Source organism: Salvia splendens, chromosome 4 (assembly GCF_004379255.2).
Source record: "Salvia splendens isolate huo1 chromosome 4, SspV2, whole genome shotgun sequence".
NCBI lineage: Eukaryota > Viridiplantae > Streptophyta > Magnoliopsida > Lamiales > Lamiaceae > Salvia > Salvia splendens.
This window is the reverse complement of record NC_056035.1, coordinates 1326894-1345759: the sequence shown is the minus strand read 5'-3', so window position 1 is coordinate 1345759 and position 18866 is coordinate 1326894. Positions and strand designations below refer to the sequence as shown.

The window sequence follows — 18866 nt, the reverse complement described above, 5'->3', positions numbered from 1 at the left end:
GTGATCTGCATCTTCCTGCATTCATCACCATCAAAAATTCGCATATTCATCACTAGGAGATAGTGGACTCATGCAGGATTTCCACCTCCACCACCCACGATCTATTTAGTGGTGTCAAGCAGTCATTAACTCATGCAGGATAGTGGACCCATGCAAGATCGCCACGATCTCCACGACATCCACTACCTAGTAAATGGCTGCATGCCACGATCTAGGTTCAATGTATAAATAGAACCTAGATCAGATAGATAGGGTTAAGTTCTAAATAGACTCTCTCACTTTCTAGAGATAAAATACAAAATAGCAAGTCTGTATTGTAAGCTGTAAGAAAACAGATCAAGCAATACAACTCTGCCCTCATTTCTTCCCGTGGACGTAGATTTACCTCAGTAAATCGAACCACGTAAAATTTCTGTGTCGTGATCTGCATCTTCCTGCATTCATCACCATCAAAAATTCGCCCATTCATCAGTTATTATTGCAATGTTTTTAATTTAACCAATGCTTATTTTAATATTTTTAAGTGGGACAAACTTTTTCTTCCCCGGCAAACAAAATCAATCCATTCCCTTTAACATTACCCAATATTTTGAAGAATTAAAATAAAATTACCTCTATTAGAATAGATTCACTGAAAAAATGATGATTGCCTTGGTGTCTACCATCTTACTTTTTTATCATATGGTTTTCTATAACTGTAATTATGTCGTGATTAGGAGAAAATAATTAATCTAGACAAGATCAGTAATATACATCACATTATACAGGTATTGCGAGCTAATAATTAACTATAAATGTTGCGAAATTTAAACTCGTAACATTTCAATCACAAGCTCATTTAGATTAGCAGATAAGATACCTTAATCACTATTTGGGTTGCTAATTGCTATTATGATAGTATGAAAAATTGAAGTAAAAAAAATACGAATCTTATAGCTATACAATTGAAAATATTTCTTTAACGAATCCCCTAGAAACTTCTACAAAAACCTGCTCTTATAAAATAGCAAAAATAAATGAAGAATAAAAGTTTTATTGTTGAATTTTAAAGATTTAATTCTAAACTATTAATAACTCCAACTGGGTGAGACCGTGAGACCAAATTCTTGGTGGATTTGGTCCTAATTGCCAACTAACTGACTAAGAGTTACTTAAGATATAATTATAATTTTTAAGCATAAGTTACGGAAAGAGATCGTTTATTCTCTAAATTAATTAACCAATGTGAATGCTTGCAAGCTGCAAAACCAAAGAAAAAAAAAATAGATGAATAAGTTTTTTGATTTGGTGAAGCTATAAATGAACAAGTTGGGGGACAATAAAGTGGGACTTAAATACCAAAATAATGAATGTTAGAAATGACAAGTAAAGTCACATTGTTTGTTCAAAGTGGTTATAACTTGTGGAGTACTGTTAAATATAACTAAATTTCATCCAATTTATATTTTATCTAATTAAATCTACATCCACATACTAATATTTACTATCTAGATTTGTGCTTATTCATTGCCCTATAGTTTTTGGAAATGGATGAATTAAATTTAATCAATTGTATTTTTTTACTGGGATATATGCTAATACAGAAGTAGATTCCAAAGAGGTAGGACCCATAAATTTTTTGGTGGGTCCAAAAGTATGAAAAAATGGGCCCACCTTCCACTTTCAATGAAGCACCTAAATTTTGGTCTGTCATAAAAGCAGCTTCAGAGCACCCAAAATCTTAAACACACACTAAGCTTGCGTATATATCTATGAACAATACACGCACAAACACACATTAATGCGTGTGCAGCTTCTCATTATTAGAGAGTGAGAAGTGAGAACCACAAGCAAAAGCAAACAGGGGGCAAAGGCAAACCTTCAGGTCAAGGATAGCAGCTGTTTTAGCCTTATTTTTCCTGACAGTTTGCAGCTAAAGTTTGCAACTTTTTGTGCTGCATTCTCTCTCTCTCTAATTGGAACAAGCATAGAATAAAGTGGGAAAAGGGGATAGGAGGAATCAAAGTATATTTTGCAAAGATAATATAACAAGAAAAATAAAAGAAAGCATATTTCTATCTAAAAATCCAATCTTGGAGGAGGGTTTCTTGTCATTCGTGGCATTATGGGTTTGAAATTGGATATTGCAATGTGTAACGCATTTTTGGTGTTATTGAGCTCATGGGTATCTTGTGGAGAAGCTTCTGTTTCATATGATTCAAGGGCCATTTCTGTTAATGGGCAGAGGAGGATACTCATTTCTGGATCAATACACTATCCAAGAAGCACTCCTGAGGTATATTGATAGCAATGTAGCCTAAAAAATCTTTCCTTTTGCAGTTTCTTGGAGTTTGAGTTTTTCCTTTTCTTTCCCATAAATTGCATGTTGTTTAAGGAAATACTATTTCTTTATGGGAGTTGCAGATGTGGCCAGATCTTATTCGGAAGGCAAAAGAAGGTGGAGTAGATGTGATTCAGACTTATGTGTTTTGGAATGGGCATGAGCCTGAACCTGGAAAGGTTGGAACTTGAATGTGCATTTTCAGCTTTTTGAGATATTGAACTCGGTGTGTGTGAGTTGTGCTTATATTTTCTCAGAGGCTGATTTTAAAAAGAGAATCTTTTGCAGTATTATTTTGAGGGGAGGTATGATTTAGTGAAGTTTATTAAGCTGGTGAAGGAAGCTGGGCTTTATGCCCACCTCAGAATTGGTCCTTATGCCTGTGCTGAGTGGAATTTTGGGTAATGATACTAAACAAGCTCAGGATGTTTTCTAAAATTAGTGTCTGTTTTCTTGATTTGAAGTTTTGTTTGTTTGCTGTTTCTTATCTCAGGGGTTTCCCAGTTTGGCTGAAGTATGTACCAGGCATTAGTTTCAGGACTGATAATGAGCCTTTTAAGGTTTTAATTTCTTTGAAATTTCAAGTTTTGTTTAATAGATTGATTTGTTGGTTTTCCTGTTTGTTGTTGCTTATGAAACTCTTTGTTATCGAAAGGCTGCGATGCAAAAGTTCACAACCAAAATTGTGCAAATGATGAAAGCTGAAAAGCTGTACGAAACTCAGGGTGGTCCGATTATACTATCTCAGGTAGTCAAAATGCTCCCGCTCGATTTTCTGAAGCATCATATTTAGGTGAAATTGGAAGGCCTTTGAAAAAAATGTGTTCTTTGTGATAGATTGAAAATGAGTATGGACCGATGGAGTACGAGCTGGGTGCACCAGGGCGGGCTTACACGGAATGGGCGGCCAAAATGGCTGTGAGTCTCGGCACTGGTGTCCCGTGGATTATGTGCAAGCAAGAAGACGCCCCCGATCCTATTGTTAGTAATACTCCTTTTTCTCATTTGAGTTGTGCTTTACATGTGGGGTACTTAGTGTTGTACAGTTTCTTGCCCCCATTCATGGCCATCAATCATGTTTGAGATTTTGTCACTAATGCACATGGTTTCGCTTCCTTCGTCTATCATGCCATGATGCCATTCTTGAATATAAAATTAGTATGCTCAACTTTCAACTATGTCTCCTAACGACGTGTGTGGTTATTGTCGTTGACAGTCACCTACTCATACTTTGTTGTTGCAGATTAATACGTGCAATGGTTTCTACTGTGATTACTTCTCACCCAACAAGGCTTACAAACCGAAGATGTGGACTGAAGCATGGACCGGCTGGTACTTACTGAAACCGATCTATTTCAACAAAGAGTATATTTAATAGGTTGTATAGGAAAGTAATGTCTTGCAGTATTGTTCTACTTGTTCTACAGGTTTACTGAATTTGGAGGTCCGGTTCCATATCGACCAGCTGAAGACCTGGCCTTTTCCGTTGCCAAATTTATTCAAAAAGGAGGCTCTTACATTAACTATTATATGGTAAATTGTCATTTCTCTGAACATGATGACTAGATAAAACTGATGATAGCTTCATTTTAGCTAAGTGCGTTTTACCTCCTTTTCTATAGTATCATGGAGGCACAAACTTCGGCCGGACTGCTGGTGGTCCGTTTATCGCTACTAGCTATGACTATGATGCGCCTCTTGATGAATATGGTCCGTACATGATTTTTGTTTCTGTTAAAGTTTTATGCTCTAGATGTAGTGATTGACTTCCCGTTCAATTTAAGCGTATTACCGACTTCATGACTATATAGTGGCTCGACATCTTAATTTTTTATTTGTAGGATTAATGAGGGAGCCTAAGTGGGGTCATCTGAAAGATTTGCATAGAGCCATCAAGCTCTGTGAGCCAGCTCTAATATCGGGAGAACCTACAGTAACGCCACTTGGAAACTATCAGGAGGTCCGTTTAGTTAAAATTCTCCCGTTCGTTCTCGATTCCATTATCCACGACAGAAATGTGATGTTCTTCCACGCAGGCTCATGTTTTCAAATCGAAATCTGGTCCGTGTGCTGCTTTTCTTGCAAATTATAATCAGCATTCGTTTGCTAAAGTGGCATTTGCGAACGGACACTACAACTTGCCTCCCTGGTCCATTAGCATCCTTCCAGATTGCAAGAACACTGTTTATAATACAGCAAGGGTAAGAAACAGCTTTTTAGTCCCGTGTTCTCTCGATTATATAAAGAGAGAACATCTTGATAATAAGCAAATTTTTTTCTTTAGATTGGTGCTCAGAGTGCACAGATGAAAATGACCCCTGTCAGCAAAGGATTTGATTGGGAGTCGTACAACGAAGAGGCTGCATCACACGGGGACAACTCATTTACGATGGTTGGATTGGTCGAGCAGATCAATACCACCAGAGACAATACCGACTATTTATGGTATACAACAGAGTAAGTCTAGTGTCGAATTCAACTCTATTTCTTTTGATCCTTTCTCAATATTATGTTTATCGTGTTTGTTTGTTATTCAGAGTGGAGATTGACCCGAGCGAAGGATTCTTTAGAGGGGGGAAGCCTCCCGTTCTTACAGTATCGTCTGCTGGCCATGCCTTGCATGTATTTATCAACGGACATCTTTCAGGTGCGTAATCTAATGGATAAAATTAAGTGTTGTGCATCTCGTACGATGTGACCGTCACCAGAAAGATTTCCTGACATGAGTTTCTTACAGGAACTGCCTATGGAAGTCTAGAACATCCCAAGTTAACTTTTACGGACAGCGTGCCTCTGAAGGCCGGAGTAAACCAAATCTCGCTGCTGAGCATTGCTGTTGGTCTCCCGGTACGTTCTCTATCTCTTCTCTGCCCCTTGTGCATACATGGAAGCCTTATCATTTGCTTCTTGTTTACACGTTTCTTCATCTGCGTGAGCTCAGAATGTCGGCCCCCATTTTGAAACGTGGAACGCTGGAGTTCTTGGTCCCGTTTCACTCAGTGGTCTCAATGAGGGGCGAAGAGACTTGACATGGCAAAAATGGTCTTATACGGTTAGTTTACAAAAGACACATGTATTTATCTCCGTTGCTTGCGTTCCCGTGTGTTAACTCGACCGAATTCTGGACAGGTCGGTCTAAAAGGAGAATCTCTTAGCCTTCACTCACTCAGTGGAAGCTCCTCCGTTGAATGGGTTGAAGGATCGTACGTCAGTGAAAGGCTACCACTGACATGGTACAAGGTAAGTGTGTTTCGATCAGTTATTTCTCTATGCAACTTGATAGCTATTTCTCTTAGTCTCCCAATACTTTCGTCTCGTTGTTTTCTAGACTACGTTCAATGCTCCAGAAGGAGACGAGCCTTTGGCGTTGGATATGAATACCATGAGTAAAGGTCAGGTGTGGATAAATGGCCAAAGCATCGGGCGCTACTGGAACCAGTACAAAGCATCTAATGGCTGCGAGCCCTGCAACTACGCTGGGTGGTTCAACGAGAAAAAGTGCCTAACCAACTGTGGCGAAGCTTCTCAGAGATGGTAATACAATATTCTTCATATCTCATTCAGATATGAGCACAAATTTGATGAGACGTGGACATTTACATTCTAGGTACCACGTTCCTCGTTCGTGGCTGTATCCGACCGGAAATCTGTTGGTCCTGTTTGAAGAATGGGGAGGGAATCCTTACGGGATCAATCTTGTGAAAAGGGAAGTAGCGAGCGTATGCTCTGATATATTTGAATGGCAACCAACCTTAGTGAACTGGCAGCTGCTGTCATCAGGGAAAGTCGACAAACCATTGAGGCCAAAAGCTCACCTCTCGTGTGCTTCGGGTCAGAAGATCTCATCCATCAAGTTTGCCAGCTTTGGGACGCCCGAAGGCTCCTGTGGAAGCTTCCAACAGGGGAGCTGCCATGCCTTCCACTCCTATGACGTTTTTGAGAGGGTATTTCTTTACCTCTTTCTGCATTCAAGACCGTTGCTCATGTTTAATTTAAAACATTCCCATTCTCTGTACAGTACTGCGTCGGCCAGCAATCTTGCGCGGTGCCTATAACACCCGAGATCTTTGGTGGAGATCCATGTCCGAATGTGATGAAGAAGCTTTCAGTCGAGGCCATCTGCAGCTGATGAGAGGCGCTCGTTTGTTTGTTTCGCCACAGGTACTCCCACACTACAGCCAATTTTGAGATGATGAGTTTCCAAGACACCACATTTTTCACCACAACCATTTTTATTTGGGCTATGTTGGGTTGAAGTTGTACACGCATACAACACACACCATCTAAAGTCCAAGGTTACAGTAGATTTTAAGATTAATTCGGGAGAAGAACATGTATATATACATAGTTTCCGGCATTGTTCATCGTTGCGTTGTGAATTGTGATGCACAACACGACGACAAAACGAGTTCATGTGCAAAACCTCCAGTATTCATACAATCTCATGCTGAAGAAAGCAATTTGTAAGAAATGCTTTGGCAATTGTCGAGATTTGTTGATCAAATGTCGTTTGTTTAATTGATTTCTTGGCTTTTGGATTATCAACCAAGATTCAGGGAATTTATATTTAATGCTAGAAATTTAGGGAGATGATCAGATAAAAAAATTCTAGTTATATTAGTTAAATATAAATGTGGAGAATTGATCATTATATGATTTACAATTGTCATAAAAAGAAGAATTATTTTTTAATATATGCAACAACATTGATATAAAACCATTCATGTATGAATAATGAACTATTACAACTAGTACTCATTCCATCCCATCCTCAATTAATGGATTCGTGTTTTTTTGATATTCAAGCTAAATAAGTCATTTTCTCATTTAGCAATAATCAACTATTTAATCGCTTTTGCTTCTTTTTTTAGGTTTTATATTGTACTATCATTATTTACTTTGTTATTTATCCACTTATTCGCTAAAAATTAATTTTTTTCTCATCCTAAAAAAATTTCTCAATTAAGTTGGGACAATATTTATTGGTAAATGTTAAATTGACCAAATACTAACAAATATATGATGGTCGATTTTATGATCAAATGTTATCTTTTGAATTGGCATCTACCAAATTCTTTTATTTGGTAGGCAATATATTACCAAGACTATAAATAAATCAAATGTTGGCATTTAGCTAACACCCTATTCAAATACAACAATGAGGTATGCAAAAAGAATCCATCTAACCACATTCCACGTATATAAATATAATTTTTTTTCCAAATTTTCACAAATGTTATAAGAATCAACCCAATTCTCATCCAAATAGTAATATCTTAGGATTCCTCTATAATCCACTTTGTATCCAACCAAAATTCCATTTGATAATGCTGAAATAATCAGAATCAAGAATAAAGTTAAGGGAATACCTAAGTGTTCACAAAAAGAATAAATTCTTGCAATTATATATCAACAAAATAGAACACTGCTTAAATACAATTAATTATACTACAAATGACTCACAGTTAGTGCTTTCTGGTAAAAATACTTACTCATCAAGCACTTATCCCAAAGCATAAATATTAGTAAAAGTAAAACCTTTATACCTAACATTAGTAGTAACAATTTTAACGAGGAAGAACATGATATATATATTAAACTACAATTTGTATGATTGGTTTGTTTACTATCAAAGTTCTTCAAAATCTTTAAAGACTTCATAAGAGTGACATCACCGTAGATGACAAAAGTCGAAAAAACTATTAAGAATACAAGACAAGCCATACAGTGGCAACAGAAAATTGAGGTTTTGCAGCAGTGTAAACATTTACACAGTTTAAAAGCTCATACTGCAAATCAGAGGTGTACCTGATATAACTTGTCTCCCATCCCAAAGACTCTTAGAATCTCTCGCTTCTATGTTTTGCTTAATCGATCTTCACGGAGGAATATATCTTGCGGACAAACCAGAAGCAAGCATAGAACCCTATCGTTCCGGTCAGGGCGAAGAAAGCATATGATGCAATGAGCATGTACCCGAAATACAAAATGCCCGAAACCAGCTTGGTGATTTCCAGCTTGGTGAAGAAGTAGAAAGCCGAGTACAGGAAGAGGTATAGAGCAGAGGAGCCAGCAGTCAGGTAAGCTCTCCACCACCAGTTATAGTCTTCGCTGCAGAGCTGGAAATAGCAGAGGACGATGGTGATCTCTGCGGATGTGACTATCAAGATCACGAAAACTATGAAGAGGAAGCCGAAGATGTAGTAGAACTGGTTCAGCCAGATGGAAGTCAAGATGAAGAACAACTCTATGAAAACCGCACCAAATGGAAGGATGCCTCCGATGAGTACAGAGAATACTGGCTTCATGTACCATGCCTGTTCAGGTACCTGCCTCGGGATCTTATTTGTCTTCACGGGATCTTCAACAGTGGGCTTCTTGAAACCCAAATAACTACCAACAAATACCAATGGTACTGATATTCCAAACCATAGACATACAAGCGCAAACATTGTTCCAAAAGGTACAGCACCAGATGACTTTTCTCCCCAAATGAGAGCATTCAGCACAAAGAAGAATGCAAAGAGTATACCAGGGAACATGAAGGCCGTTTTCAAGGTATTCCTCTTCCACTCAGTTCCCTTAAACATTTTGTACAGACGGGCAGACGAGTATCCGCCAAACAACCCCATAAAAACCCACAAGAGAACCATAGCTGTCATCAGCCCACCACGGTTGGAAGGAGATAGGAAACCTAGCAATGCGAATATCATTGTCACGAGTGTCATTGCAAAGATCTGAATGCCAGTACCAACGTAAACACACAGCAACCCGTAGTTTGATGGTGGCCTAAAAACATCTCCATGAACCAGCTTCCACCCTGTTTCTTCTTGAGCTTCGTCTTGGGTTTCCAATTGATTATAGTTGGCAATATCTTTGTACAGAGTTCTCATCATTATCATGGCAACCATACCAGAAAGGAAGAGGACAATCATCAAGGAGTTAATGATTGAAAACCAGTGAATCTGATCATCATTCATGAGAAGGTATGTATCCCACCTGGATGCCCACTTGATATCACTTTCCTGCAATGGAATCTTGTGTTATTGTTGTGGGAGGACCAAAAGATATTGGCAGAATATTTAAATTCTTTGAATTACAGGAGCTTACCTTGAAAGTAACATCATAAGTAAATACGATGTCTTTGTCGTTATCCACTTCCTGTGGTACAGTACTCCCCTGAACCATATTTTTGGTGTTCTGGTTGCATGTAGGCACATTAGGATTCTTTTCATCCCACTCCTTGAACTCATGGTTAATGCTGCAGGATCAATATTGGAAAAAGGAAATGAAAATCGAGAAAAAAATAACTTCAGGAAGAAATTAAAAACCTAGGCATTCCTTATATGGTATACAGATGTGGAAAATTATCTCCATTATCATTTTTTCTCATACAAGCTCCAGATTCAACTTTAAAAGTCAATCTATACATGTAAACAAATCTGAGTTATTGGTTCAATTATTAAAATAAGAGCAACACACCTTCCAGGAGATACTTCAAATCCAACAATTCGAGCAGTATCAGTATCAGGATCTTTATGATACATAACTCTGAAGCTTAAGTGGTTATGAATAAAATATTTCTCCTCTTTGCTCTGGAAAATATTTACATGCATTAAAGCAAGTAGATGCGTTTGCAATAAATATTTCAAATGAGACATATGTTTAACATAAGAAAAAAGAGACAAACATACCCCAGCATAGTTTCCCTTGAACCCTACACGAAAACCATGCTCATAAGTTGTAGATGGAATTCCATCTCTTCTTTGCCTAAGTACAGCTACTGGAAGATTATCTAGAATCCTGCATCCAGTTTCAGTTTCAGATGTTAACATGAAGAATTAATAAAGCAATCATCACCAGTATATCATCATACGGTAGAAGAATAGTATGGATAATGCCAAAAAAAATTAAAAACTAACAAAGAATGGCAGCAGCAAGAGAGAATTCAGGTGTGCTTGGTTTACACTTACATATTGACTCTGTACTCGTCATCAATTTTTTCCTTGAAATCCTTTGCAGCTTGAGCATCAAGATGACTTTTGCAAGCCACCGTACAAGATTTTTCCTCCCTCATGTTAAACTAATATTACAAAGCATAATGGTCTATATTAGGAACACAGGGATAAAAAAGAGAAGAGTAAATACAGAGTACTTATCTATTCATGGATACTTACAGTATAAATTGAATTTTCAATACGATCACCTCGAAGCACCTCTCCAAGGTTTTCAGCGACATTCTGAATCTTAGTTGGCTTGCAGTATTTCAAGAAATAATAGTCATATGGAAGTTGTGTCTTAGTAGATGACAACTTGTTCACTTTCACAGGAAGTTCATCCCCCTGATAGGAATGGGAAAGAAAAGCATTACAGTTGGAGAAGGCATAACATTCTGAGAAAGCAAGACATTGTCTTCACCATATTCATAAGTGAAGTAATTAGCTATCAAGCACGAGATCAAGCCAAACATTTCCACTCATTTTGGAAAAAAATAAAGCAATTAATGAAATATTAGATTTGGTAAGCCAGAAGAGGAATCATTTTGTAAATCATTTACATCTATAATAGTGTTATGCTTCTGCATCTGATCAACAATGGCTAACTTTGAAGTCTTGAAGGATGAGAAATAAAAAACTTTATTCATCATGACTAGTACATGGAGAGCCAGACCGAGCTCAGAAATTAAAATACAAATTTGATCAACTTATTCATCTTCCCCTATCAAATCCGTATTCATATACCAGCAAAAAACGCTTCAATATTATTTCCTTTATAGTTTATACAACACAGATACCAATCATAGATCGAGCGCAGAACAAAAAAAGTACAAATGTGATCAGCTGACTTTCCCTATCAAATCCATATTCATATACTAGCAAGAAATGCATCAATATTATCCCCTTTATACAGCACATATACCAATCCTAGATCCACACTGACCCCTTCTTCATACTACAAGACATCCGGTCAAAATCCAGACCATAAAATGCTAGAGAATTACATGTACTTTCCTGAATCATACAGTAGCAGTTAAACCTAGAAAGACAGCAGAACAAAAGCAACACATGCAGCCCCTATAATCAAAGTCAAACACTCACTCACATCAAACAAATTATCCAATTATACACCAATGCCACCTATCCACATACATAAAAAGGTAAAACCATCTATTACACTCAATACGAAACCAAAAACCACGGATCGCACCAAAATCACCCAAAGACCGGTTTGATAAGCATAAATCCTAGATCTCCACCGATCAATATAACACGATAATAACAAAGCTCCACATAAAGCCAACACGCCACCTACAGATCTAATCACGAAAGGTTTATCGAGCTAAACCTCGATCTAGAACTCCGAAATGAAAGAGAGAAGAAAAAATCGTTACTCTAGCAAAATCACGAGGCGCGACACCGGGGAGGTAGAAGGAATGCGCCGACGAGAACAACACGAGCAAGCATGAAACAATGGCGGTGATCCGACCCGGTATTCGGCGACCCATCTCTCTCGATTCGGATCCTCCAAGTTGAGAGAGAGAGTAAAACAAACTGAATGGTAGATGTAACAGCGGTTTTATACTCACTATTTTATGATTTAATCAGATTTATGAGAGAAGGTGAAATGTACAAAGTCGCCGTTGCTGATTGCGATTTACGGATATAACTTATTTTGCTTGAGTTATGATCGGATTATTTTGTTTGGTGAAATGTCATAGTTAAATTAAATCGATTATTTTAGTATTTATTGGTTAGTATTAGGTGATAGTGTATGATATATACTACTCTATAAACAGAGAAAATTGATTTGATACTTTCTATAGGAAAATAAACATGTTTAGTTGATGTTGTGAGTGTTAGGAATTATAGTAATTAAAGATAATTACCATATTATTAATTTTTACTATCTTACATTTCATGGCTGTGGGCAATAGATGATCCTCTCATTAATAATCCTTGTATGATAATTTGTCTATTGAGATAATACAGAAATAACATTTTACTACTCACAATTCATGTTCGCATCATCATTCATAAAATCAAATTCAACATTTTATATTTTCTTAATTACAAATGAACCAAAATGCCATGATAACAAATTTAGAATATAGACACATTTGATTACTGAATAATTTCATAGATGAATATAAATACCACACATAATTGATTGATAAAAAAATGTAATCGATTGTATGCATGTGAGTAGAATAAATAAAATCCAAGATCAAAGGTCTCAAAATCAAGTCGACAACAGTATTATTCATTGTGTTCATTTTCCTAGGAATCATTTTCCTCGCCAACTTTACTTTTCCGTCAACCAAACATGGTCCTAGTGAAATAAGTGGTGTATGTGATAAGAATGATAAATAAGCTAATATATTATGAATAATATGCTATTGGATAATATTTATAAATGAAATTTGTGCATTTTTAATGAATATTCCGTATTAAAAATATAATTATTGGGACGAAGTAACTAAAAGTCCATAATGAATTGGTACGTATTTAGTTATACAACTAATTCAATACAACCACTCCTTCAATTTTGGCTCTAAAAATAAATTTTCCTCTGATCATCCACTTTTCCAAAGCGCAAATTCACACATTTTACACACACAAAATCATGTATGCTTACGAACTAACGCTTATATAGGATCCTCACCTTCTTCGCACAATTCTCCGATCTCCCAATCTCCGGCCCGTGACCGGAATTTCTCAATTTCCTCCACACATGGGTACGCATACGACATTCTATTGTTTGTTTTCATTATGTAAAAGTAAAACGCATCGATTGAATGATCCACCATAATCATTATCAACGATTATTTTTATATTGGTTGTTGGTATTATCAATGTGTGGCTTTGGATTGCATGACTACTTTTTCATTGGATTTTTTTGACTAGCCTATGCATGATATTCGATTTACATTTAATTTTTTTTTATTTGCATGAAATTGTTGAGGTGTTAGACATTCGATTTTTTTGGTGTGGAGTGATTCTTGATAACTTGTTACATTGCTTTATAATGCAAACATTGTTGTTTACCTAGATAAAGAATGTTGCTCAACTCACCTCATAGACGGGGATGGTAATTACAATGTCGAAGGGGTCGATCATTTCATGAAGGAGGTTAAACTTTCAGACTGTGGACTTTCTTATGCAGTAGTAGCCATCATGGGCCCTCAGAGTAGCGGTATAGATTTTTTTTATACTTAGTGATTGTCACCGATCATAGTCAATGTGGCTGATGTGAAGTATGGTTCGTTCTTGACAGGGAAGAGTACATTGATGAATTACCTGTTTGGTACTAATTTCAGAGAAATGGATGCTTTCAAGGGAAGGCACGCGCTTACTTACTCTTACATTGTGATTTGTTTCGTTATATGTTTAGGATATTGACAATGTTCGACTCAATCAGGTCCCAAACCACTAAAGGTATATGGATGGCTAGGTGTGTCGGGATGGAACCCTGTACCGTTGTCATGGATTTAGAGGGTACTGATGGAAGAGAACGAGGAGAGGTCTAACTCACTTTATGCTAAGTGACATTTAACATTCTTGTGGCATTTTGTGTGTGTCATGGTTTATGGCCTTCATTTCCATCTTGTATCTATTACTCTTATTTTGTATCTTTGGCATTCCACATCTTACAAAGAGTTCATATGCCACATCTTAGTTGTCATTGTTTATTAAAGTGATAAAATTTTAGCTATTTTTTTCTTCTCCAGGATGATACGGCTTTCGAGAAACAAAGTTCTCTCTTTGCCCTTGCTGTATCAGATATAGTATTGATAAACATGTAAGATTATTGAATTTCATTAGATGTGCACTAGCTTTTGTATTGTTTTTAGAATTACTAATTAGCGTCAAGATATATATTTTAATGTTCAGGTGGTGTCATGACATTGGCCGTGAGCAAGCTGCAAATAAACCTCTTTTAAAAACGGTGTTTCAGGCAAGTTATTGGCCCGAGTCTGATGTCTGAGAGTCTTTGATATGAATAGTAAATACATCAATGATTTAACATGCACTTTACAGGTTATGATGAGACTATTTAGTCCGCGTAAGACAACCTTGTTGTTCGTTATTCGTGATAAAACAAGGGTATGCTCTCCCTCATATGTCTAAAATGAGTCCTAACTGTATACGCTAAAATTGTCTAGCTAGATGCTGCATTTCTCATTTTCGTTAATGTAGACACCTTTGGAAAACCTGGAACCAGTTCTACGGGAAGACATTCAGAAGGTGCATTTCAATGTACATTTGGTGTTTTCATTACAGTTTCTCCCTAATGCACTCCTTTGTTTTTTCCTTATACCTTCTTGGGTAGATATGGGATTCTGTCCCGAAACCAGAAGCTCATAGGGAAACTCCATTAAGCGATTTTTTCAATGTAAGACAAAGAGATGTTGAAAATTTCAATCAAATCTTCATAATTTTTTTGTATAAATGGTGATATTACTATTTCTCGGGAATCATTGAATGACAGGTTGAAGTTGTCGCTCTGTCTAGTTTCGAAGAGAAAGAAGAGCAATTTAAAGAGCAGGTATATATAGGTTTTTGTATCCTGGAAAATTGTGCTCATTTTTCAAATGATCGTAAGCTTGTGTCATGAAGGAGCTGGTTGCTTGATCATTTACTTACTCCCAACCTCTCTAAAAAAGGTTGATGATCCACCGGATATTGGAGAAAGGAATAATTCATTTGGTTAACATTTTCTCTTTAATTTAAGGTGGCGAGTCTAAGACAACGATTTTACCAATCTATCGCTCCTGGTGGGCTTGCCGGTGATAGGCGTGGTGTAGTTCCAGCTTCAGGTTTTTCGTTCAGTGCACAACAAATATGGAAGGTCATAAAAGAGAACAAGGACCTTGACCTTCCTGCTCACAAGGTATCGATCCATATATGATTTTAGGACCACTACAAACTTTTGAGGAAGTTTAAACATTTAACGGCTTGCTTGTTCATTTTTAGGTTATGGTTGCGACTGTCCGTTGTGAAGAGATTGCTAATGAAAAGTTCTCATCTTTCAGTGAAAATGCGGTATTGATCCCATGACAAAGTACATATATTATTTGAGTTATCTTTAAAATTCCGTGAAATTTATGAATCGTGTTGTTCATATTTCTAGGAATGGCGAGAATTAGAAGAGACAGTACAAACTGAACCAGTGCGAGGGTTTGGGAAGAAGTTGACATCAATTATGGATGTTTGTTTAAAAGAGTAAGTCACACGGATTTTTTTTAATATAAGTATCTGGCCTTTGATCAATTTTTATGGTTTTAATGTGCTATCTGATTTTTGAGTCATGAGACATTTATGCCAATGTTTTATTCCCTTTCCCATGTTAGGTATGATTTTGAAGCCACATTTTTTGACGAAGGTGTGCGAACTGCAAAGCGAAAAAATTTGGAAGATAAGCTTTTACTGGTATAAAATGATACTGTGAAGTTTATCTTTACAAATATTATTCATGACTTAGTATTCAAAACCTAATATCTTGACAAGGGAATACACATTTAACTTCTTTGTTTTTGTTAGCTTGTCCAACCTGCGTACCAGTCCATGTTGGGACATATACGCTCTGGAGCCTTGGATAAGTTCAAAGAAGCATTCGACAATGCCCTAAACGAGGGAAAAGGATTCTCCGCAGCTTCTCGTGATTGTGCTAAACACTGTATGTCACAGTTTGATGAGGAGGCTGAAGGTATGGTTATCTACATTTTACTTGATATCTCTGTCTTTACAAGTTTGCAGCAACCTTCTTTCTGTTGATCACGAGAATTGCTTTTCGTGTGATTTTGTGCTTTGCAGGCGTTCATATCGAACAATCAAACTGGGATTCTTCTAAAGTGAGAGAGAAACTCGGCCGCGATATTGAAGCACACACTGAATCAGTTCGGACTGCCAAGTTGTCTGAGCTTACAAGCACATATGAGGTGAGAGATGGTCTCATTATGATCATGTTGCCACAACTTTCATACTAATAGTGTTTTTTTTTGTGTCTTCAGACAAAGTTAGACGAGGCGTTGTCTGCACCTGTTGAGGCTTTGTTAGATGGAGCCAGCAACGACACATGGCAGGCTATCAGAAAGCTTCTCCAGCGCGAGAAGGAAAAGGCAGTGTCTGGATTTTCTGGTTCGCTTGCTGGTTTTGAAATGGATAATGGAACAAAAGATAAGATGGTGTCGAAACTGGAATCGCATGCAAGAGGGATCGTTGAAGCAAAGGCGAAAGAGGAAGCTGGAAGAGTCTTGATCCGTATGAAAGACAGGTATTCGTCGTACACATCATACGATATATTGCTGGTGTTATGTCATAACCATTGTTGGACGAACTACCTTGTACAGGTTCACAACGCTGTTTAGTCACGATGCTGATTCAATGCCACGTGTCTGGACTGGGAAGGAAGATATTCGAGGCATCACTAAAACTGCTCGTTCTGCTGTATGATACTCTTTACATAATCGGGTAATTGATTCGATTATGTTTGTTAGATATAAAAGAATTATCGTTTTGTTTTCTTCCTGCGCCAGTCGCTGAAGTTGCTATCCATTATGTCTGCTATCCGGCTGGAAGACGATGCTGATAATATCGAGAGTCTCTTGTCCCTTGCTCTTATGGACCCGAACGCTGCAGCTTCCGGCAATAAGAGTATTACAGCAGACCCTCTGGCCTCGAGCAGTTGGGAAAAGGTAGCTAGTTAACTTGTTATGCAAATTGCGCGTTGTAGTTAACGTATTCTTCGTTCACTGTCCAGATTCCACCAACGAGAACCTTGTTAACACCGGTCCAGTGCAAATCTCTATGGAGGCAGTTTAAAAGTGAGACAGAGTATACAGTTGGTCAGGCAATCACTGCTCAGGTAAACATGAGGCTCATTCGTCGCATTATAAACACTCGTTTAATGCTTCGTTTCTACGTTTCTTAATATGCTTTGTTACTTATCAGGAGGCCAACAAGAGAAGCAACAACTGGTTGCCACCTCCATGGGCAATTTGCGCGTTGCTAGTCTTGGGTTTTAACGAGTTTATGACCCTTTTAAGGTACTCGTTCTCTTCGTATGCTATCTGTTTTGATCGAGCGATTATTTATTACGACGCTGCCCCTTTATTTCGACAGAAATCCTCTGTATCTTGGTGTCATTTTCATGATATTTCTGCTCCTCAAAGCCGTCTGGGTGCAAATGGACGTGTCCAATGAGTTTCGCCTCGGAGTTGTAAGTGGACTTACCTTAAATGTTTCTTCTCTGTAGCTTACAAATACTAGTCATGTACATGACTCTATGGCCTTATTTCCTATGAAATATTTCAATTTAGCTTTGTATTTCATATGTTAGTATGTAATGTTACTAGTATTTTTTAGCATACAATAACATTTATGATATATGTGTTCATTACTACAGCTACCTGGAATTATATCAGTATCCACCAAATTCCTTCCTACTATAATGAACCTTGTAAAGAAGCTAGCCGAGGAGGGGACAGCGGGTGCTGCTACGAATCCTAATCGAAACGCGCCTACTCAATCGAATTCCTCTGAGGTAAATTCATCTGGCTCTGAACACAACAAATCGCAGTAAGCAACCAGCCACTTTATGTGCACAATGTTAAAAACTAAAACAAAAAAGCCAATTTTTTCTCTATGTTTTGTTTTTAGGTGATAATCCACAAGGCATTTTACTAACATGTCCTTGTTTGTGACTGTCTCCAATTTTTGTATCCTTAGAAGTTGAATTGATTTTGTATTTATTGAAACTTGGTCATTGTTCATTTTGTATTCAAATCAGATGTAATTGGCTTCAAATCCTTGAGGCCATGATCTCTCTGTTTTTTGTCCCCTTTTTCTTTCGCAACATAGTATTTCTCCGTATATATATACTTCGAAATAAAGTAGGCTTAGTGGCAAACTAGTTGGGCCAAGCCCAAATATAGCCCATCAAGCCTACTTTACTTGTTTCTATTTTATGCATTTTTATTTACATTCCCATCATCACAATTTTTAACTTAATCACCTTCTAAGGGTCTAAACTCTAATACCCTTAATTAATTATATTGATTTCGTAGAAATATGCTATGATAATGCACCAACAGTGGTAGCTCGGATATGAAATTATTAATTGTGGCATGGGTTCTCATTTGGTATGTAATTCTTTGACCTACACCAAATTGATATCTCACAAATAAATAATGCATTTATTATTTGTTCAGTTATTCAGCTATCATATACGTGATGGTCATATACTTATCTTCTAAAAGTTGTGAAAAAATTTAGCTGTTACAGCCTAGCTTTTTCAGCACATTGATTAATTGCAGTAAATGTATGTACGAGTAATCTATATCAAACGAGTATTGATGGTAAAGTTAGGTGAAACTCATTTTATTTTTATTTTTACTTTCGTTTATTTGCATTACTACATGGTGGGTGGTATATTTGTAAAATAATTAAACTGTCTGTCTATCACGTATTTTGAGAGAAAAAATGTGAAATTTGTCTGCAAATATTTGTAGATTTTAGTGACCCATTGGTGGACCAAAATCGAGATG

At 37.1% G+C, this 18866-nt stretch overlaps 3 protein-coding genes across 3 annotated transcripts; 2 read left to right on the top strand and 1 right to left on the bottom strand.

Moving 5' to 3' along the window:
• The first annotated feature begins 1736 nt into the window (after positions 1-1736).
• LOC121797780 (beta-galactosidase-like) lies at positions 1737-6865 on the top strand. Its single transcript, XM_042196492.1, has 19 exons — positions 1737-2275; positions 2404-2499; positions 2609-2721; positions 2814-2880; positions 2976-3068; positions 3158-3301; positions 3564-3652; positions 3748-3853; positions 3943-4030; positions 4162-4280; positions 4357-4521; positions 4605-4777; positions 4858-4967; positions 5058-5167; positions 5262-5372; positions 5450-5560; positions 5649-5854; positions 5928-6264; positions 6339-6865. The coding sequence occupies exons 1-19, from the start codon at positions 2105-2107 to the stop codon at positions 6447-6449; spliced, it is 2520 nt and encodes an 839-aa protein (XP_042052426.1). The 5' UTR covers positions 1737-2104; the 3' UTR covers positions 6450-6865.
• Positions 6866-7885: 1020 nt separating this feature from the next.
• LOC121797777 (transmembrane 9 superfamily member 7-like) lies at positions 7886-11884 on the bottom strand. The gene is made up of 7 exons (XM_042196490.1): positions 11712-11884; positions 10498-10662; positions 10294-10403; positions 10015-10123; positions 9803-9915; positions 9431-9581; positions 7886-9345 (listed from the first exon to the last, which is right to left on the bottom strand). Exons 1-7 carry the CDS (start codon positions 11823-11825, stop codon positions 8188-8190), a joined length of 1920 nt encoding a protein of 639 aa, XP_042052424.1. The 5' UTR covers positions 11826-11884; the 3' UTR covers positions 7886-8187.
• A 1052-nt stretch (positions 11885-12936) lies between these two features.
• Positions 12937-18156, top strand: LOC121797776 (protein ROOT HAIR DEFECTIVE 3 homolog 1-like). The gene is made up of 23 exons (XM_042196489.1): positions 12937-13055; positions 13370-13513; positions 13595-13661; positions 13739-13841; positions 14049-14119; positions 14212-14275; positions 14359-14424; positions 14518-14565; positions 14651-14713; positions 14810-14866; positions 15053-15211; positions 15295-15363; positions 15452-15543; positions 15672-15750; positions 15862-16027; positions 16135-16259; positions 16332-16594; positions 16671-16767; positions 16857-17015; positions 17081-17185; positions 17272-17366; positions 17443-17539; positions 17726-18156. Exons 1-23 carry the CDS (start codon positions 13052-13054, stop codon positions 17900-17902), a joined length of 2370 nt encoding a protein of 789 aa, XP_042052423.1. The 5' UTR covers positions 12937-13051; the 3' UTR covers positions 17903-18156.
• The last annotated feature ends 710 nt before the right edge of the window (positions 18157-18866 follow it).